The following is a 23,021-nucleotide window of genomic DNA, read 5'->3' as shown; positions in this document are numbered from 1 at the left end:
TCTCAACAATGTCAGATAAAACAGCCAAATCTTCTCCCCACAACTCTCAAGTCCCTTTTCCAAAGCGCAGCTCATTTTCCCTCTCAGATCTTGCTGTGGACAATTAATCATGCACATGAGTCCCAGCCTGTGAAAAACAAGAGGATCTGCTAGAGGAGATGGCTACCCACTTGAATGAAGGTCCTGCACTATGAGCTGGCTGTATGAGTTAGATGAGACCTGTGGCTGGGAACCACTTTGGGGTAAGGACATGCTATACTTGCTAGCCTTCCTGCAGGTAGGTATGACTACCTGCCTGAGTGCTCAATTCAGTTCAGTTCAGTCGCTCAGTCATGTCCGACTCTTTGCGATCCCATGAATCGCAGCACACCAGGCCTCCCCGTCCATCACAAACTCCCAGAGTCCACTCAAACTCATGTCCATCGAGTCAGTGATGCCATCCAGCCATCTCATTCTCTGTCGTCCCCTTCTCCTCCTGCCCCCAATCCCTCCCAGCATCAGGGTCTTTTCCAATGACTCAACTCTTGGCATGAGGTGGCCAAAGTATTGGAGTTTCAGCTTCAGCATCAGTCCTTTCAATGAACACCCAGGACTTATCTCCTTCAGGATGGACTGGTTGGATCTCCTTGCAGTCCAAGGGACTCTCAAGAGTCTTCTCCAACACCACAGTTCAAAAGCATCAATTTTTCGGCGCTCAGCTTTCTTCACAGTCCAACTCTCACATCCATCCATGACCACTGGAAAAACCATAGTCTTGACCAGACGGACCTTTGTTGACAAAGTAATGTCTCTGCTTTTTAATATGCTGTCTAGGTTGGTCATAACTTTCCTTCCAAGGAGTAAGTGTCTTTTAATTTCATGGCCGCAATCACCATCTGCAGTGATTTTAGAGCCCCCAAAAATAAAGTCTGACACTGTTTCCACTGTCTCCCCATCTATTTCCCATGAGGTGATGGGACCAGATGCCATGATCTTAGTTTTCTGAATGTTAAGCTTTAAGCCAACTTTTTCACTCTCCTCTTTCACTTTCATCAAGAGGCTTTTTAGTTCCTCTTCACTTTCTGTCATAAGGGTGGTGTCATCTGCATGTCTGAGGTTATTGATATTTCTCCCGGCAATCTTGATTCCAGCTTGTGCTTCTTCCAGCCCGGCATTTCTCGTGATGTACTCTGCATATAAGTTAAATAAGCAGGGTGACAATATACAGCCTTGACGTATTCCTTTTCCTATTTGGAACCAGTCTGTCGTTCCATGTCCAGTTCTAACTGTTGCTTCCTGACCTGCATACAGGTTTCTCAAGAGGCAGGTCAGGTGGTCTCTTTCAGAATTTTCCACGGTTTATTGTGATCCACACAGTTGAAGGCTTTGGCGTAGTCAATAAAGAAGAAATAGATGTTTTTCTGGAACTCTCTTGCTTTTTCGATGATCCAGAGGATATTGGCAATTTGATCTCTGGTTCCTCTGCCTTTTCTAAAACCAACTTGAACATCTGGAAGTTCTCGGTCATGTATTGCTGAAGCCTGGCTTGGAGAATTTTGAGCATTACTTTACTAGCATGTGAGATGAGTGCAATTGTGTGGTAGTTTGAGCATTCTTTGGTATTGCCTTTCTTTAGGGATTGCCTGAGTACTAGAGCCTAGAAAATCAGTGAAATGGGAGCAGGAAATGATGTGGGCCATTTCCAAACCTGACCCACTACATCCTCCCACTTCATTTGTCCAGTTCTTTCTCCCCTCATCTGCTGTGTTGATGCTAAGGGCAACCTTGGAAGTCCCATGTCGAAGGTGTGAAGACCTAGGAAGGAGGGAATCCTTGGAGGAGAGCAACCTATCAGTAAGGAGGAGAGCTCAGGAGGAGTGGGAAATTAGCTCAGTGTGCCACTGAGCTTCAGAGGTTTATCTATGAAAGCAACAACAGTTTCTCTATTAACTAATACATATGAAAAATTTGGGGGAAAATAAATTAAAAATACCAAAGAGAAGAGAAAAATAAGCCCACCACCCTGAGATCACTTTGTTAATATTTTGGCTTATCATCTTCCAAATAGCGCCTACCTTTCTGTAGGCTCTATTCCAATTTCTTTTCACCGAGTCCTCAAAAGGTAACAAACAGAATTCTAAGCACTTCTCATATATAATTTTATTTAATTTTGACATCCTTTTAAGACAGGAATCAATATTCTCACATTAGGACTGCAGAAACTAACAACCAGAGAGGTGAAATAGGATGCAACTCTCAGTGGTAGGGCTGAGAATTGAATCCAGTATGTCTGATTCCAAACTCAACCCCTTTCCTCATGCTTTTGTTATTGTAAAGATAACTGGGATGCTACTGTTCTCTAAATATGCTCTGTTCACTTAATAGTTTGTGAGCAATTTCTCTGATTAAATTTTCCATTATATGATGTACCACAGTCTATTTATCCAACCCTCTAGTTGGATGTTTGAGTCGATATTTTTACATTATTATAAATAAGACTGCAGTGAGTATTCATATAAACAAATCTTTGCACATATCCATAAAAATTTCCTTAGGGCAATCTGGAATTGCTATATCAAAAGTTATAAATATTCCTAAGGTAGTACATGATTACTCCCAAATCATTCTACATCAGTGGTTTCTAAAAATGGGAGAAGTTGCCCCTAAGGGACATTTGCCAGTATCTAGAGACATTATCTAAAGACCTGGCTCAGTCTTCTCCAAGCCAGGCTTCAGCAATACGTGAACTGAGAACTTCCAGATGTCAAGTTGGTTTTAGAAAAGGCAGAGGAACCAGAGATCAAATTGCCAATATCCTCTGGATCATCGAAAAAGCAAGAGAGTTCCAGAAAAACATCTATTTCTTCTTTATTGATTACGCCAAAGCCTTCAACTGTGTGGATCACAATAAACTGTGGAAAATTCTGAAAGAGACCACCTGACCTGCCTCTTGAGAAACCTGTATGCAGGTCAGGAAGCAACAGTTAGAACTGGACATGGAACGACAGACTGGTTCCAAATAGGAAAAGGAGTACGTCAAGGCTGTATATTGTCACCCTGCTTATTTAACTTATATGCAGAGTACATCACGAGAAATGCCGGGCTGGAAGAAGCACAAGCTGGAATCAAGATTGCCGGGAGAAATATCAATAACCTCAGATATGCAGATGACACCACCATTATGGCAGAAAGTGAAGAGGAACTAAAGAGTCTCTTGATGAAAGTGAAAGAGGAGAGTGAAAAAGTTGGCTTAAAGCTTAACATTCAGAAAACTAAGATCATGGCATCTGGTCCCATCACCTCATGGGAAATAGATGGGGAAACAGTGGAAACAGTGTCAGACTTTATTTTGGGGGGCTCCAAAATCACTGCGGATGGTGATTGCAGCCATGAAATTAAAAGACACTTACTCCTTGGAAGGAAAGTTATGACCAACCTAGACAGCATATTAAAAAGCAGAGACATTACTTTGTCAACAAAGGTCTGTCTGGTCAAGACTATGGTTTTTCCAGTGGTCATGGATGGATGTGAGAGTTGGACTGTGAAGAAAGCTGAGCACCGAAAAATTGATGCTTTTGAACTGTGGTGTTGGAGAAGACTCTTGAGAGTCCCTTGGACTGCAAGGAGATCCAACCAGTCCATCCTGAAGGAGATAAGTCCTGGGTGTTCATTGGAAGGACTGATGCTGAAGCTGAAACTCCAATACTTTGGCCACCTCATGCGAAGAGTTGACTCGCTGGAAAAGACCCTGATGCTGGGAGGGATTGGGGGCAGGAGGAGAAGGGGAGACAGAGGATGAGATGGCTGGATGGTATCACTGACTCGATGGACATGAGTTTGAGTGGACTCCGGGAGTTTGTGATGGACGGGGAGGCCTGGCGTGCTGCGATTCATGGGATCGCAAAGAGTCGGACATGACTGAGCGACTGAACTGAACTGAGAGACATTATTAATTGTGAAGACCAAGCAAGCATCTAGCAGGTAGAGGCCAGAGTTAAACAGAGGATACTGTTAAACATCCTACTATACACAGGCGCACCTCTCTCCCCACCTAACAAAGAATTATCCAGTCTAAAATGCCAACAGTGCCACCCAAACTGACAGAGTGGTCCCCTCAGTCCATGTCACCCTTAAGGTTAAATAAAGGTTGTACTAACGTCTCTTCCATTCATTCAAATATGATTTACAAAGAACCTACTACATTCCCTATGTGCCAGATGCTGTGGTAGGTGCTCAAGTAGCATTGAGGAGGAAGGTCAGATCAACACCCAGGAGCAGAGAGAGGAGGTGGCTTGGATGTCAATTTTGGCTTCACTTGCTAGAGAGAAAGCACATCTATATCATTTTATACTTTCATATTTTTTCATATCATTTTGCATTAAATTATGTCCATATAATCCTGCATTAAATTATACACACAAGGTCGCTACAAGAAATGATTAATATTGTTATATTACTACATACATGAATGCTCGATCCCAATTATTTTGAGGCAATCTCTAAAGAGTAAAATTGGTTGTTTCTTTAACAGAAACCCAAGATCTTGACCAACAGCAGATGAATGAATAAGGAAGCCATGGTATATATACACAGTGGAATATTACTCAGCCATTAAAAAGAATTCATTTGAATCAGTTCTAATGAGATGGATGAAACTGGAGCCCATTATACAGAATGAAGTAAGCCAGGAAGATAAACACCAATACAGTATACTAACACATATATATGGAAGTTTAAAAGATGGTAACGATAACCCTATATGCAAAACAGAAAAAGAGACACAGATGTACAGAACAGACTTTTGGACTCTGTGGGAAAAGGCGAGGGTGGGATGTTCTGAGAAATAGCATTGAAACAAGTATACTATCAAGGGTGAAACAGATCGCCAGTCCAGGTTGGATGCATGAGACAAGCGCTCAGGGCTGGTGCACTGGGAAGACCCAGAGGGATGGGATGGGGAGGGAGGTGGGTGGGGGGATCGGGATGGGGAACACATGTAAATCCATGGCTGATTCATGTCAATGTATGGCAAAAACCACTACAATATTGTAAAGTAATTAGCCTCCAACTAACAAAAATAAATGGAAAAAAAAGAAAAAGAAACCCAAGATCTTAAGTATAAAACATCCCTATGATGACAGTGGCTCCTCTTTGCTCAATTGATCTTTTCATTCTTTAATTTAACATAGTAGATCTCATTTTGATTAATTCAGAGGTGGAAAAATGTTTTCCTGCCCTTTCTATTTTAAATTAGTAGGTACTCCCTGTGTGCCGGTTCCTTTCTGGCTTTTCCATGAGACTCACAGCAGGCACGGGAAGAAGGGGGGACCAAATCAGCAGAAGCTATTCCTCTCATTTGCTCATTTAAGATGCGGATGACAAATGAGAGAAGTTAGAGATGCCTGGCCTCCCAGCTGCACCATCAGCCTCCTCTCCAGAGATTTTGCACTCCTCCGCCTGCCTGGTCAATGTCTGGCACACTCCTTGCCCCTGGCTCCTCTCCTCCTGGCATTGCTGCATGAGAGTCTCCAGGCTATGATAAACGGTCTCCAGGCTGTGGCTGGCCTGGGCTTTCAAAGCCAGTGCTCCAAACAGAGGAGATGAGAGAAGAATCTGGCCCCAGACTCATACCTGAAGGTGGGAAAAAAGAAGCCAGACTTGACCACTGTACAGAGGGCACACTCCACCACTGAGTGCTCCTCTGAAAGCAAGAGGAGGAGGAGGCTAAGGGGGACAGTGGCTACTCCATAAAGTGGCCATTAGAGACAGGGTTATAGCTTCACTTTTCCAGAGGACTCTGTGGAGAAAAGAACAGAAATCTAGATTGGTTTCCTTAGCAACCCTGGGATAATCTTTTCCACAAGGTCCCAAACCTACAGTTCTTAATTCCATCACAGCCGTTATTAAAACTTTAAATATGTAATCATACACATTAAGTTGCCAAATACCCATGAAAACTATTAGCTCATTAAACTGTGTGTAGTCATTTAAATGAAAAATGAGTACCATGTAATTTTTTTTAATTGAAAAAAAGTAAAGGTTAAAACATTCTGATAATCTGACAAAGTAATATATGTAGCAAAAGTACAAAAAGGGTAATGCATGGCACTAAAATTAACACCAAGTCCTAACCAAAAAAACCACAAGATAGATTCTTTTATTTAGTGAATAGTCAACACATTTAAAATTATGTCATAGATTCTGCCTAGCTTGATTACAAGCAGTGAGATTTAATGTTCATCTACCCTTTAATGTCAGGTGCCAGAGTTTATTTCGTTCACAAGTAGGGGCTTCCTAGGTGGCACTAAGAGATGCGGGTTTGACCCCTGGGTGGCGAAGATCCTCTGGAGGAGGGCATGGCAACCCACTCCAGTATTCTTGCCTGGAGAATCCCATGGACAGAGGAGCTTGCGGGCTACAGTCCATGGGGTCACAAAGAGTCAGAGTAGCATGCACATACGTACAGTGGATTCAAATGTTGTCAGATCCCTAGGATTTTGAGAATAAAGCTACAAATGATCAATCTGGAGATTTCACATGAGAATTTACTGCCTGGAAATTTTGGCATAGGCAAAAGTAGAAAAATAAGAATATTGATCAATTGTGAAAAAAATTTAACACAACTTTTTTATGGTTGTTAAATATAGAATATGTACTATGGTCAGTAAATCCTGACAGTCTAATATTCATTTAAAGCATTTGATTGCTTTATATTTTAAAGTAATCATTACCTGTGTATAAGGCCTCATGTACTATGTGTGTTAAAATGTGCCCAGGATTCATCTTAATCAGGTATGGTAAGACATGCAGATACAGAAATGACTGTCATGAATGAGGAGGGTTATATTCCCAGATCCCTAGAAATAGGAAACAGGCAGGGCCACATGGGGATGGACCAGAGTCAGTCTGGAGAAGGGGAGAGAGTAGAGCATGGCCAAGCATCTTTATTGATGTTCTCTCTGGAAGGAGTGCACAAGGCAGGTTTAGGGGATGATTTGAGTAAGTCAACAGGTTCTGGACTTTAGGGGTGGTCCCTAGGGCGGTTCCCAGTTGTGCAAGATCTGATCCTGCAGTGACTTAGGGTGGGGGACTATTGGTTTAATAGATGATTGGTGAGAGTTTATAAAAGAGATATCTGGGGAGGTGGGCTCTGGATTGGTTGCTTTGCAGATTGAAGGTGCACTTAAAGGGGAGTCATTTGCTATGACCAGGTATTAGCTAACCCTCGAAGGGGCAGTCTCTCCAGGATTGACGTCCCAAATACCAAGAATACCAATAATACAGAAAGAAAAAAAGCCTAGATATTCATCAACAGATGAATGAATAAAGATGTCGTGGTACATATATACAATGGAGTATTATTTATCCATGAAAAAGAATGCATTTGAGTCAGTTCTAATGAGGTAGATGAAACTAGAGCCTGTTATACAGACTGAAGTAAGTCAGAAAGAGAAAAGAAAGATAGTATATTAACATATATATATATATATATATATTTATAATCTAGAAAGATGGTATTGATGAATCTATTTGCAGGGAAGGAATGGAGATACAGAAATAGAGAATGGACTTGTGGACACAGTCGGGGAAGGAGAGGGTGGGATGAATGGAGAAAGTAGCATCGACATAGATACAGTACTGTGTGTAAAATGATAGCTGGTGAGAAGTTGCTATATAACATAGGGAGCCCAGCCTGGTAGTCTGTGATGACCTAGAAAGGTAGGATGAGGGAAGGGAGGGAGGGTCAGTAGGGAGGTGATATATGTATAATTGTGGCTGATTTACGTTGTCATGCAGCACAAATCAAAACAACACTGTAAAGCAATTTTCCTCCAATTAAAAAATAAATTTTTAAAGTTTTTTAATTCAAAATAAGATGATGGGAGCAAATTAGAAATGAAAAAAGAAAGAAAATACAGCAAATACAGGTACTACCATGTTTTAAGTCAAAGTTCTTTTATGTGCAAGGTCCTTACCAGAGCGAGGCCCTGTGAACAAATGTTGCCAGACTCTGCAGTTAAAAATATTAATAAAGCCTTACATTTCTTACTTTACCCTTTTGAATATGCTTTCCAATTACTATCTCATTAGAATCAAATGATTATATCCTCACAAAATACCATATGGGGTAGACATGTCTGAACATTTTATCCTTATGTTATAACTGAAAAAACTAAGGCAGAATTGAGAATAGAATCCAAGATTCCTGTCGCCAAGTCTAGAACATGTTCTCTTACACTCTGATGTGGCTTACAGTTTAACAAAGTAATTAGTGAGCTAAGAATTCAATTCTCAAACAAGTGGGATTAATCAGGCATTGCAGGGAAGAAGTTCCATAGACTAGACCAAGGTCATCTCTTCCCTGAGAGTGTCTTTGGCCCAGGTTGCCTCCTATAGGATTTCTTCTGGGAAACAGGACATCAGGAGTAACCAGAACTACTTGGAGAGAATAAGAGCGCCAAAGAGAACATTTCTGAACTTGTTTTCAACAGATTTCAATCTCTGTGCTCTAGACTCATGAAACTCAGTCTTCAGTGAAGGATATTCCTACCTGACTTGGTCTCCCTACATATTTACATCCCTGGTGAATAAACTAATATCCCTGGTGACCCTGGATAGTCCCCATTTGGTTCTCCAGATGCACTTGCCACCTTTCACTGTCCTGTCCTGTGCCAGGAGGCTGACTCCAATGACCAGGGCTCCCTTTGCCTCAACCAAGCCTGGGTTCAATCAGTGAGTGGCACTGGCAGGCCATAGAGGGTGTGAGAAGGGCAATGTTCCCTGGCCCCTCTGGTCCAGGTCATGGTTTGCCAGTGGCTGGGCTCCTCTCCCAGCCCTGTGGGAAAGACAGCTCTGTTAACTCCCACAGGACTCTGGTAGTTGCACCCTCCTCTTCAGATCTAGGAGCAGCAGTTCATTTCTACAAAGCAAGCGTAGCTGTACTGTTTACCCTTAAATACCAGGAGGGCTGAGGAGGAGGTGTAGCAAACAGCTAAATTTATTGGTGAGATAACTGTGAGGAACAGAAGGGAAAGAGATGGCTTTCACTTAGACATGCCCAAATGGACATCTAATAACTACATCTTGGGAAGACCAGGATGTAAAGTGCAATCATCTCAGAAGTTAAAATTTTTATGAGACCTTTTGAGTATATGAAACATAAGATATGCAATCAATAAACTTGAAAGTTCAACGTTCATGAAAGGTTGGTCAATATAATAAAGAGCTCCATAAGCACATTATAAGTAAGTATAAGGTTGTCTATATAATCCCTCATATCTGAAAATATTTTCAAAGAAAAAATCCTAACGTTTTCAAGACCTAATCCTGGAAAAGGTGTTTAATCTTCAATAGTCAGTCAGTTCAGATCAGTCACTCAACCATGTCCGACTCTTTTCGACCCCATGGACTGCAGCACACCAGGCTTCCCTGTCCATCACCAGCTCCTGGAGCTTGCTCAAACTCATGTCCATTGAGTCAGTGATGCCATCCAACCATCTCATCCTCTGTTGTCCTCATTTCTTATGAATGAGGTAATCATAAGAAAACTAGAAAGTTCAATTAGCTGGAACGGTCATGCCCCCAGTCTGTTTTTGCTTTGAAGAAGTTGGCAGTAGGCTGTTGCTAGTTGTTACTATTTGGTCAGTGGAAATCCACTTTCTCTATAATATGGTCTCCACGCGAAATGAAGTAAAAGGAAAACAAACAATGGAGGAGATGAGAAGATGGGAGGTGGGGTCCAGCAATTAACATAAAAATCAATTAATGCAGAAAAGCAGTTCAGATAACTCACCAGTTATCTGGGCTTGATAAGCTCCTATTTTTTTTTAATCTATAAAATAAGGTACAAACAATTAAAAGATGTGCTCAGGAAATTAATTTCCTGGTTTAACTGTCCACATTAGCTGAATAGTAGTAGTTATATCAGCTGGATAGGCTAAAATTTCTGCTTAGAGGTGGTTGAACTAACCATATAAGGAGGTGTCAGTGGTAATTATTCAATTGAATAGAAAACCTTGTATTAAGCCCTACACTGCAGTGAATGAAAAAAGTCATGATACTAAGTTCACAGTCAAGTAGTCATTTATGTACCCAGAAAGAAGCATATTTAAAGCACTCAGTTCAGTTCAGTTGCTCAGTCGGGTCCAACTATTTGCGACCCCATAAACCGCAGCACGCCAGGCCTCCCTGTCCATCACAAACTCCCGGAGTTCACCCAAACCCATATCCATTGAGTCGGTGATGCCATCCAACCTTCTCATGCTCTGTCGTCCCCTTCTCCTCCTGCCCTCAATCTTTCCCAGCATCAGGGTCTTTTCAAATGAGTCAGCTCTTCACATCAGGTGGCCAAAGGATTGGAGTTTCAGCTTCAACATCAGTTCTTCCAATGAACACCCAGGACTGATCTCCTCTAGAATGGACTGGTTGGATCTCCTTGCAGGCCAAGGGACTCTCAAGAGTCTTCTCCAACACCATAGTTCAAAAGCATCAATTCTTCAGTGCTCAGTTTTGTTTATAGTCCAACTCTCATATCCATACATGACTACTGGAAAAACCATAGCCTTGACAAGACGGACCTTTGCTGGCAAAGTAATGTCTCTGCTTTTTAACATGCTCTCTAGGTTGGTCATAACTTTCCTTCCAAGGAGTAAGTGTCTTTTAATTTCCTGGCTGCAATCACCATCTGCAGTGATGTTGGAGCCCCCCAAAATAAAGTCAGCCACTGTTTCCACTGTTTCCCCATCTATTTGCCATGAAGTGATGGGACCAGATGCCATGATCTTAGTTTTCTGAATGTTGAGCTTTAAGCCAACTTTTTCACTCTCCTCTTTCACTTTCATCAAGAGGCTCTTTAGTTCCTCTTCACTTTCTGCCATAAGGGTGGTGTCATCTGCATATCTGAGGTTATTGATATTTCTCCTGGCAATCTTGATTCCGGCTTGTGCTTCTTCCAGCCCAGCATTTCTCATGATTTAAAGCATTACAGAAGTTCAAATGAGGAAGAGTTTATATCCAGTTCAGGTGGCATGGGCCAGGGGTCAGAAAGAGCTTCATGAAGATAGGCTTTAAAGGATGAGAGAATTTAAATGGGTGGAGAAAAAGGAAAGGCAAAGGGACAGACCTGAATATACACACAACAGCCAGTGGTCAGTAGAGACCACACTGAGAGTGGCTGGGCATGAAGGTTTTACAGTCCCAGGACCTCACCTTGAATCCCAGCTCCCTCACTTAACAGCTGAGTGACTTTCAGCAAATTTCTTAACCTCTCCAAGCTTTAGTTTCTTCTTCTATAAAATGGGGGTGGTAATAGCTACCTCTGGGGATTGTTGGGAGGATTAAAAGCGGCAATGCCTGTTCAATAGCTAATGCCAGGTTCCTAGTTAATGCTCCATAAATAGAGTTCTTCTTAATCAACAGCAGGACTTCCTTTTCCCTTCTATCATGTTTACATTTTTTAAAAATTGATACTCTAAAAAGACATCTCAAAGGTTCCTCATTTTTTTTTCACTCAGGTGAAAAAGATCTCTTCGACTAAATTTGCAACAGCCTAAAGCTATATTTTAGGAAAGGAAACAGAATTTATCATTAATGTGTGAAACACTGTTCAGTCATTGAGACAACCAATTAATAAGAAACTCTTGGAGTTACAGAAAATAAACAGTTTTTTACACCAGGAAATTTTATTATTTTAATCCTAAAAATAAATAAACAAATAAATTTAGCCTGAATGCCTATGAATGATTGGAAACCAAAGTTTCTCCCAACATATTAGAACTCCAACCCACTATTTATGAGCAAACTACTTCTTTTATGATTCAAATTCCTCTTTCCAAAAGAATGTGGTTAAATGCAAACCATCCTTAAAATAAGTGACTAAAGTAGCAAGTAATGGACTCAAATATCTTGTTGACTTTCCTATGAAACAACTCAAAGCTTTTTTCAGTGGAAAGCTTCATATGACTCTTCAACACTATATTAAACATGAAACACTGACTTTCAAATTAAGCCAGCTTGTAAATAAACAGGTGACCCAATCCTTAGGAGCCAAAATAAATTGGTCAGATTAGTAAACATTTAGCTTATGGGCTGGGAAAAAAAATTAAGTTAGCCTTAAATTACCTCTCCATGATTCTGTAGGAACTGTACTTTTCTGTAATCTCTCCTCATGTTCAAAGCAGCAAATGCAATTTGTCACTGTGTTTATCATGATCATGTGTCTGTCAGGAAGAGCAGCTGAAATAGCAAATGTTTCCTGCTTCAAACACAAAATCAATTCTTGTTCTGGGCTAGTGAACATGGTTGTGGGCTTGAGGGAATTTTTAAAACACTATGGAGAAAGCTGAAACAAGATTTCATGAAACTGTTTTGTAATTCTAGTGTTGGGGTGAGATGAACATCTGTCTTTTGAGCAAATCTCAGCAACTCAAATCACAGGGCTATAGACCCATGTTGATCAGCACTGGCTTATCAGGAAATGAAGCATATTCACCATTGAACTTTCTATACACATGAAATTGATCCCCTCTGAAACCAAACACTTTTAAATGTATTTATTTCAATGAAAATTATTCTAAAATAAAGTGAACAATGAAATTCTGTGAAAATGAATTATTATATAACTGCTGTATTATTGTTTTATATATGTTAATAATAGCAGTATAGTACAATGCATTCTTAAATATAACTTTCTGCATAATTTTTTGTTTGTTTTTTTTGTCTCTTCAAGGAGAAGCAATCAGCTCTCCTTTCTTACATCATGAGAAAGCAAAGCAAGACCTGAATGAGCAAAGATGGGGAAAGAGGCATCCTGGCAGAAAGAATGAAAAACACAGAAATAGAAAAGCACTATCTGGGCATTTAAAACGGCACAGAATTTAATTAGGATGGAGCTGAGGCCATACAAAGGCAGTAAACACTAGACTGGAATAAAATTGAACTCTTCCACCAGTGTGACTCAGAATCAGGGCTGGCTTCGTAAGCTTGTAACCGGTGCAGTTGCAGGGGGGCTCCCTGCTTGAGGTTTAATGCTGTGACTGTGTGAAATTCTCAATAATTTTATCTTTGAAGTCATGCTTTGTAAATGAAGTCCAATAGGACAATGGTATATGAGTTCAGAGCTCACAGTCAGTCTCCCATCCCACTGCCTGCCTAGGACTGGTTCTTGGCCACTGATTCTTACTGCCTGGTACCCCAAGCCCCACCCGTATACCCCTTGTCAGCCGTGCCCTGAGACCAGAGCTGCAAGCAGTTGGAGGTGAGGCCCAACTGATTTGCCATTGCCCTCTGCTCCTGGCTGGGGTCTGGGTGGGATGGGGCAAGGGTCAGGTGCATGCCCCACTCCATCATGAAGAGGAACAAGGCGGTGGTCATCCCCACCCAGAGCTGGCAGCTCTACGGCGCATTCAGCAGGCCACTCAAAAGGGCCTCTCGCTCACAGTCCAGGTACCAAGAATTTCTCAGCATGAAAGTTGAAACCACTTGAGGGTCACACATCTGCTATGGGTTGCGGCAGCAGACCCTTGGGAAGGCAATATTGCCTTCTCCACCTCCAGTCAGGCTCCTGCTTAATCATTTTGTACTGAGCTCCACAAATTATGTAGCTGGCTCCACTTAAAATCTCTACTCATTCAAGCTTCTATTTTTAATGACAGCATTACCCTTCTCCACATTTCCCAGGTGTAGAATCTGAGTCATCACTGACTTACCTCTCTCCTTGCCCAAATTCACACCTGCAGGACATCCCCACATAATTCTGCTGTCTATTCCTACTTTTCGTGCTTTAGTGCAGTAGTTCATCTGGCTCCACCATGCCATCATCATAGATTTCAAATTATTTTCACAGTTTTGAGCCTTTCCTTGTTCAATCCATTCAGCCACTGCCACCAGGTTACCCAAAACACCACTCTGACCATGCTAAAAAGTTCTCAAATGCTTCCTGTGGCTTACTGTTGTTGTCATTGTTTAGCCACTAAGTCATATCCAAATCTGTTGTGACCCCATGGACTATAGCCCACCAGGCTCCTCCATCCATGGGATTTCCCAGACAAGACTACTGGAGTGGGTTGCCATTTTCTTCTCCTGGGGGGGTGGGGGTCTTTCCTTCTCCAGTCTTCCAAGAATATTGGAGTGGGTTGCCATTTCCTTCTCTAGGGATCAAACCTATATCTCCTGCTTAGCAGGGGGATACATTGCCACTGAGCCATCTGGGAAGCCCCATGGCTTATTGCTAGGGAAGCTCAAATTCTTTAGTCGGGTACTTAAGATTCTTTCTTTTGCCGTCATCCTACTTTTGCATACCCATCCTACAGCATATGCAATACTTTAGCCAAATTAAACCACTCGCTCTCCTCTAAACATATTTTGGGTTGCCTACTATTGTGTTTCTGCTGAGGTCATTTTGCTGTACCTGCAAGCCTTTCCCTACTCCACAGCTATCTCCAACAGTGAAATCTAACCTTTGTCCCAGTTTTAATGACACCTCCTCCATGAAGTCTTCTACAATGAGCCAAGTCACAGTGCGACTCCATTTTCCTCTCTGACTAATGCCATTCAGTTCATGTCATTTATTTAGTACCACTTGGCATTACTTGTTCATGAATAGTCCACAACCTTGTTCTTGGAAGTACCTGGAAAGCAAGAAGCAAGTCCTCTTACTTCTGTACACCCACAGGCTCCCTAGCTGGGGCTTAGGTATAATAGGCACGCAGTGTATGTTTGTTGGAACTGATGAATAAATGAATCTGTTGTGTAAACAGGTCAGGTTTTCTGAAAGCCTGGCACACCTGTAACCCTTCTGTGTCATCCCCTTTACTCCTCTCAGCTCACCTAACAAAACATCCTGACTGTTTTTCAAACCCAAAGCCTATCAAACACCTGTATCATCATTACCAACACTAACTAAAATATCATCTCACCCTTTTTATTAATGTTTAAAGTGCTATACTCTGAATGCTTAGAATAACTTCAAAGAGAACACCTGTTATTTGAGGGCTCTTATTTTCAACCTCTTGAGGGCAATTTTTTCATTACTATATTAAAGTGGTTTGTTTAATAACTTGGAGCTGACAGGGGAAAAGGTAGCTTGCAGTCACTGTGAGCTACACTGACTATGTAAAAGGAATTTTTTTTTTTATTTGCAATTCTTTGCCTCCTAATTTCAAGTCCTTTTTTCAGGACTAACTGAGGAAAGTAGTGAAAAATAATGAAATAAACCAAGAAGTATTTTTGCTTTCAAAATTTTTATTCGACTTTAGTACTGCATTAGTCTATTCTTGACTTCAGGATGCCATGCTTATTATCGTAATTTCATAAGCATTTTCAGTGCCTTTCTCTCACCCACATTCTGAACCTCTAAGGGGATCATCAATCTTATTAAATGATTAAATTTTCAAACTCCATGTGATAAGTTCATCCCCTGAAGAAAAAAAGCACACTAATTGAACTTAAGCAAGAAATGCCTTAAAAATATAGTAGTTAATTAAAAAATCAGAGAGGATAGTTATATTTTCACATAGGAACTTCAAGATGTTTACATGTATGATCAGAATTACAACAATATTGTGATAAGAGAACATGCATTTGGAAGGTGGTCAGTTTTCATTAAGAGAAATCTATAATAGCAGGAAATGGAAAGGATAAGGGAAAATGCTATAACTTGGGAAGGATGCAATATTAATACAACACTATAAAAAGTTTTAAATTGCCTGAGCTCTAAAAGGAACAAAATGTAGAACTTTTGATAGGATAAGATATGGTCAAGAATTTTCAGTCACATTTAGAGTAATCTTAAGCAAAGGGTGAAAGAGTAGACATTTCCATATTCCTTGAAAGAAAAGTTAGTTCTAAAATATTTAATTTAAGGGTGGAGTATGACTTAGGGAAAGATAAGGCTGGTCAATATGTGCTGAGTTCATATCTCAGCCCCAGATAAGAAGAAAAACAATTAAAAATGAGAGAAAGAGGAAAAAGAAGAACACTAGTAAACCAGATATTATTGTTGTCATCATAAACTGTTACTATTTCCTGAATAACTGGATTGTGCCAGGTACTGTTGGGGGGGCTTTACTACAGCATCTCACTTTATTTTCAAAGCAATGATCTTTACTACAGAGGTGTTATTATTCCCATTTCACATATGAGTAAATTGAGACTCAGAAATCAAGAAATTCTCCTAGAGTCACACTAGTGGTGAACTAGTGTACCATAATAAAGAAAAAAAGTAATTTTATCAAGGAAAAGTAGTGAAATAAAAATGAAGCAAAACACACCGGGTCAAAAATACATATTTTGAAAGAAACCAATGAAGAAAGACAGAGAAATTTCCTAAGCAGATCAAAATGAAGACAAGGAGTGGATCAAGATCTCAAACTCTATAATTCTATAACTCTTTCCCTTCCTGTCTTTGGCCAGTTCTCTCACCAACCCAGTCTTTACAGCCATCATTACTACCTGGGGAAGGTAAAAAGAACTCTTCATTCTCAATGTCAGTTTCCAATATTAAAAGGCAACTCTGCCTTACCCTCTGTCTTCAGAATAAGAGTAGGGCCAGAAGAAACATCAGCTTCTGAAAGCTTGATTTTCTATGCCTGTGATAACACCTCTAACACAATACTAGGCAGCAGGAAGACGAGTTAACTGCTGAGGAAGCTGAGAATTATGCTGTTGAAGAGAAGACAGTATATTTGAACAGCATTAAGTAGAAGTTAGGAGCTAACAGAAGGGAGTAAAAAATAAAAACTACAGAAATGGGAGAAAATCAATTGGGGAAGAATAAGAAAAGTAAAAGCAATAGAGAGAAAAGACTGCAATTCCAGGCTATAACAAGCATCATCCTACCAGGAAGGGATTTTTTTTTTTTCACCCAAGCACACAATAAAGATGTGGAAATAATGAAAAAGAAAAGTTTGTGATTGTTCAACTTTTTACAGAATCTTCAACATTTCAATTACTAAATGTTTTTATTTCTTCCCATGGTTTTCTAAAGTTATAGAGAAATAAACACCTACTAAAGATCACTCATTGCTTGTTTGTCCTAAACTGATTAAAGTCTTTAAGAAGGATATAATGAATAATGAATCTAATCAATAAACAAGTTAACAAAAATGGTATTGTGATAGGCATTCCTTAACATTAAAACATGATATTGATAGACATCCCACAAAAACAAGAAACTTGGTTTCAAGACAAGCTCCTCAATTTCCTATGTAATATTACCAACTTTCAGATGAAACAGAGAAAATTTTACTTTTAGGGTCCTTCCCACCACTTTTGCTATTGTGAGCAGCAGCATCAAACTCAAGAGAAACCTGCAGCTTTATTAGACAACTGGACGTGCTCATCAAATGACAACAAAACTTTCATGACCAAGGAAAAGAACTGTCCATTATTATGAACCTCAAAGAAGTCTCCTAGAAAGTGGCATCCAGTTTCATTATGTTCAGGGAAGTGATACTGAAGAAATTAGAATGGACTGACTTTCAGAACCAGGATCTAATATCAAGTTCAAGTCACTGTGAAAATGAAAGGCTTAGAAACACGAGACAACAACATGATGGGCTTCCTTTTCTACCTGAATCCAGCACATTCACCGTGCTCATTGCCTTTGAAATTGCTAGAAAATTATCAATTTTTCATTTGCTTCACAAACTAAAAACTTATTTGCTCAGTCAAGAGCCCACTGCAGATAATGCTGGATTCAAACCTAAATAACTCTTCAATTTGTCCAAGTTCTCTCAACTCCACAACAGCAGCAGTTAAAATAGATGCTAAGGAAAAAAAAAAAAAAAAAAGGCATAAATGGGTCAGAAACCCATTCTTCCTCCTCTTTTCTTCGTCTTCCTTACCTTGGAACTCATGTAAGAGAAGGGGCTAAGGAAATAGCTAGGCACTTTGATCCCTTCCCAATCTGGAATGAGAATGAAATGCATTATGGTCCCCAAACGACACCAGAGACACCAACATACCCATTTGCTTCAGACTAACACTGGAATTCTGGAGTAGACATCTTTTTCCAGCACCTTAAAAAAATGCATCCTAAAACCACACACTGATATTCTTAAAGACAAGGTATCTTGACAAAGAAACATGAGGTATTACTGGATACAAAAATGTATCTCTGTATGTTATATGAATTTTCCACAAGTCACTGTGTGTTCGTAAAAGACCATTCTGTCAAAGAAGGTATAGTAACATTCAAACTAATCTAAACTCAGAAGGAGTTTAAATAGCAAAATTCATATAGTAAAGAACAGAAGTTAATGTGTTTGTGCATGCCAAAGGGTAACAGAAGGCTTGCCTCCCAGACCAATGGGGCTCTGGAAGGGGACAATGCAAAGTCCTACCTGGTAGGCATCGGGAATGTTGACCGTCTCTCCATGCTCCCCGACATAACCAATGATACCTTTGCCCCAGGGGACCTGCACCTCGTTTGAGTTTTCCGTGCTGCTGCAGGGGAGCAGTGGGGTCCCTGCGTGCACATCAAAGAATTTGGAGACCAGGCTCTTCTTGCCAGCAGCCGCCCCTTCCACCAGGAAGAGAGAGCAGCGGTCTGCGTCCACCATGAGGCAGACGAAGATGAGGATCTTGTAGCTCAGACTGGTAAGGTCAAGGTCATTGGAGATATCCTTGACCAGTTCCAGGAAAAACTGTCGTTCGTTGTGCTTTTTGAGGTGGCACTTGTAGTCCATGGCCGTAGGGGGGTACTGAGGCAGGTTCACCCGCGACTCCAGCAGGGCACTGAGGATGTGGGCGGTGGTGGGGGGCAGGGAGCTGGCCTTCCGGAGAAGCGCCCTCCGCCGCGCACTGCTCAGGGGCTCCTGGGCCCGCGAGGTCACTTGTTCGTCGTAGGTCCTGTTCACGTGGATGGCCTTGGAGCGGGCAAAACTCTTCCTCAGCTCTTTCTGAGAAGCTCTCCGCTGCAGGCTCCCATCGCCCCGGCTGCCACTGGCCCAGCTGGGACCCATGGGGGCCCCCCTACAGTCCCCACCGCCCGGGGTGGGCTGGCTGCTGGCAGGGCCGTCGGGTCCCGGGCCTCCGCCGCCGCTCGGGCCGGCGGCCGGGGTGGGCCTCGGGCCTACCGCCCCCTGACCCTGCCCGTGCCTCCGCATCCACTTCTCCACCATCTCCTGCTTCCCCTTGCGCATCAGGTAATCTTCCAACAACTCTGGGTGCCTGTCCAGGAAAGTTTCCACCTCCCCGAAGTCCAGGCGGGAGGCCGTCATGGTCCCAGACTCCGCTTTCCCTCTGCCTGTCTACACTGGGACCAAACGAGCCCCTGCTCCGGCCTCTAGCTGGTCCTGCCCATGGCTACCCCACCGGGATCCCGGCCCCGAGCTTCTGCCGACCAGTGGAACCCCCAGGGGCTGAGAGGCGCCCCTTCCTTCGGGCTCAGACGGCGGCCGGCAGGAACCCCACAGCCTGGTCCTGCTACTAGTGCGCCGCACAGGTGCCCGCGCGGCGCTGCCGCCGCGCCTACAGCTCGCGCTGAAAACCCGAGCGAGCGCGGCCTCGCTCCGCCCGCCGCCGCCGCCGCCGCGGCTGCCGGTACCGGATGAGTGGACCGCTCTGGACGCGCGGTAGGGCAGGACACGCCCCCGAGCGGGGCGCGGGTCCCCCGGGGAGGAGCAGGGTGGGAGGAGGGAGACGCGAGCTCCAGCCCTGCCAGAGTCCCCGGCCAGGATGCCAGGCGGTTCCTGGAAGAGCCTCTGGCCGGCCGGAATCGGCGCCCGGGAACACGACCCGCAGACTCCTGACTGGGACAAGATTAGAGGGGAGACGCACCTCGTTCCTTCCCCGTCCTTCTTTCCTTACCTCCCCAGCCCTCCCTCTTCCCCGCCCCTCAGTCCTCCAGCGTTTCACGGAGGCCCCGCGGGAGCCCAGTGGGAGCCCAAGTACTAGGAAGTGTTTATGTTTTGCAGGGATCAGACCCAGACGCTGACTCCGAGGAAATGAGGATGCTCTGAGACAGGAGGATTATTTTTCTGGGATATGACTGTGGATTCTTGGCTCCTAGGATTCCTGGGACTGCCCACTAATACTACCCAGCTCCTTGTGGGTGTTCAGTAAATAGGTACGGAACTGGATTTACGGAAATTACTAAATGAAGTACCCCGTCTGAGCAATTCATGACTTTAACCAAATTCACTGAACCCGGGTTGGGTACAGGAGGGTGGTACATGGAAGGAGGCTGTAAAACACAGTCCCTTGGATTTGGGAGCCCTGCCTAGCAGGAGCGCGCAGTAAAGTAGACTTAAGGGCCTCGGGGCTTCCATACATACAGGGTGCCTCTCTTCTTTTCCTGAACCACTTGCCATCTCCTTTCTCCACTCAGTTTGGCAAGAAAGGGAAGGCTTCCTTTAGTTTCAGTATCCAAGGGCTGTGGGTAAAGGTTTCTCCTCTGTAGGAGGCTTTTCTTTCTCCAGCCTGTCTAGTCTCTACTAGTTAGGCTAAGAATGACACCAGGTTTCCCTTGGGCCTTTTCCAACCTACTTGCTAAGCTTGGGTAATTTCCTGGCAAAGAGACGCAGCCTGATGACCCCTTCTTGAAGCCCAAGGGTCTCCTCTTTTGTGAGAAACAAGAGCGGCTGGAGAATCATCCAGTTCCCTGGGCAGCAGGACAATCTAGACGAGCTCTTACAGAATGCCAGCAACCAGGGTAACAGAAAAGCTGCAAAGGAAAAGGTAGTGACATTTTCATGGGGCTCCACGTGGGAGACACGCAGGTGACTTCCACAGTAAGTAAAGCGTGCTCCAGATGATGTCCTCACAGCTAAAACAACAAGCGCACCGAACACTTGCTATGTTGATCACTTTACACTAACATGTTAACCTTCACAACAAATTTATGATGTGGGGACTCTTATTATCTTGTTCTAAAGATGGGAAGCTCTGAGAAGTTGAGTAAAGTACCCAACGCACACAGTGAGGTGGTGTCAGAGCCGGGATGCAGATCTGCTGAGATTGGCTCCAGAGTGAGGCACTCTCTCAGCCACATCAGTGGGTTGTCTCCCACCTGTGTCAGAGGACTCCTAGCTCTGCTGGTAACAGAGATGCAGGGGTTGGCGCAGAATGTTCTCTAAACATTCCTAAACATTCCTCTGACAGTCATGGGAGGAGGAGAGAGGGAGAAGAGAGGCACTTGTTCAAAAATTCCAAATACCCCAGCTTAGTGCTGTGATTAAGGGTACGGCCTTGGCACTGGGAGTGCAACTGTGAACAAAGACTCTGCCTTCATGGAGCTTACATTATGCTGGGGAGGTGGCCAGTCAACAAATGAAATACATAGAGTTGACCCTTGAACAACAGGGGCTTGAACTTCAGGTCCACAAATACACAGTTATCTTCCAGCAATAATTACTACAGTACTACACAGTCTGGGGTTGGTTGAATCCATGAGCCAGAACCACTGATGCAGAGAGCCAACTATAAGTTATAGGTAGATTTTCAACTGCACAGGGGTCAGCACCCATAACCCCTTCATGTTCAGTGACATCATGTAGCTTGCAATCTGCCATGATGGGAGTATTTACAACATGAAATCAACAAATGCTATGAATCAGGACTTTCCCACCAAGCCCTGCCCGATTGCTAGTTGTTAAATGCCTGCTAGAATTCAGAGGAAACATTTCAATTGCCCACCAACTGATGAATGGATAAATAAAATGTGGTGTACCCATACAGTGGAAAAAAATGTATATGTAACAAATGAAGTACTAAAATATGCTCCAACTTGAATGAAGCTTGAAAACAGTGTGCAAAGAAAGAAGCCACTTACAAATGACCACATACTGTATGATTTCATTTATATGAAGTGTCCAAAATAGGCAAATCCATAGATTAGTGGTTACCAGGGGATGAGGGCAAGGGAAGATGTAGGAAAGTTGGGGGTGGGGGGTAACCACTAATGAATAAAAGGTTTTTGCAGGAGTAATCAAAATGTTCTGAAACTGAGTGTGGTGATGGTTGCACAGATCTGTGAATATACTGAAACCACTGGCCTGTATACTTTAAAAGGGTGAAGAATTGTATGGCGTGTGAATTATATCTCATTAAAGCTGTTATTAAAACAACAACAAAAGCCATTTACCAGCACTCGACTGCTGTGCAAGGAGGCAAGAGAAGCAATGAGCTTCTTCAAGGAAGGGAGAGAAGCGGACCACCCCTGGGCTGCCTGGAAACGGCACTTAATAAATGGACATTTCTTCAATTCCATCCTCCATGTATTCATTATGTAAGCGCTTGCTTAGCGTGTATTATGTTCCAGGCTCTGGGAACAAAAGAAGACCAAGACGAAACCTCAGCCTTTGATTGAGAATCTCCGTCTCCGCTGCCAAGAGGAGTGGGAGTAGAATGCTGGGAAGGGTAGGGGAAAAATCTGAGCATTTCTGGCTTGGTTTTGAATGGGCTGGAGCCTCATTCCCTGCTTGGCTCACGAAGTCACTAAAGAAGGCAATCTGAGGAAGACAATGCAAGGGTGACAGACAGCACAATTAAGATGGTCCAGAGGCTGTGGTGGAGGGCTACCTAGTAAGATGTGTGGCAATACGGCCCCAACTGCCATTTCCTCTTCATACTCCATTTGTAGAACAGTATGTGCGCTGGTCAAGATTCCAGCAGGAAACAGAGTGCACTCAAAGTAATTCTAAGAGGGTAAATTCACAAAGGGACCAATTACAAAGGTGAAGTATATAGGTAAACCACAGTGATAGTGAAGGAACTGGGACTCACAGCCACAGGGAAGTCACCTCCCCTAGACCTGATGAGAGCAGGAGAGAGGCTTGTGCGCTGACTAAGCCTGGAGAGAAGCAGTGGCAGCCTGTCAAATGACACGGACAGCTCAAGCTGACCTCAAAGGAGGGATCTCAGGAATAAATAACTTGATCTCCTTCTTCCCCCTCCCTCCTATCCTGACCAGACCCAGCTAGAGATGAGGAGCTTGTTGATGGAATCCATGTCATCCCTCCTGGGCAGAGAGTAGAGCAGGATTTGAGTAATATCTGGAGGAGCAGAGGACAAATACTTGGCCCAATATGGAACCTTGAGGA

General features: G+C 42.9%; 1 protein-coding gene across 1 annotated transcript in view; it reads right to left on the bottom strand.

Moving 5' to 3' along the window:
* PDE11A (phosphodiesterase 11A) overlaps positions 1-19,322 on the bottom strand; it is a 407,012-nt gene extending 387,690 nt beyond the window's left edge. Inside the window, exon 1 of the mRNA XM_061135538.1 lies at positions 18,321-19,322. Coding sequence (XP_060991521.1) covers positions 18,321-19,199 — 879 coding nt within the window. The 5' untranslated portion in view covers positions 19,200-19,322. The remainder of the gene's footprint in view (positions 1-18,320) is intronic.
* Between the last annotated feature and the right edge of the window lie 3,699 nt (positions 19,323-23,021).

This window comes from Dama dama, chromosome 33 (assembly GCF_033118175.1).
Source record: "Dama dama isolate Ldn47 chromosome 33, ASM3311817v1, whole genome shotgun sequence".
NCBI classification, from domain to species: domain Eukaryota; kingdom Metazoa; phylum Chordata; class Mammalia; order Artiodactyla; family Cervidae; genus Dama; species Dama dama.
This window is presented reverse-complemented; position numbering and strand designations above follow the sequence as displayed.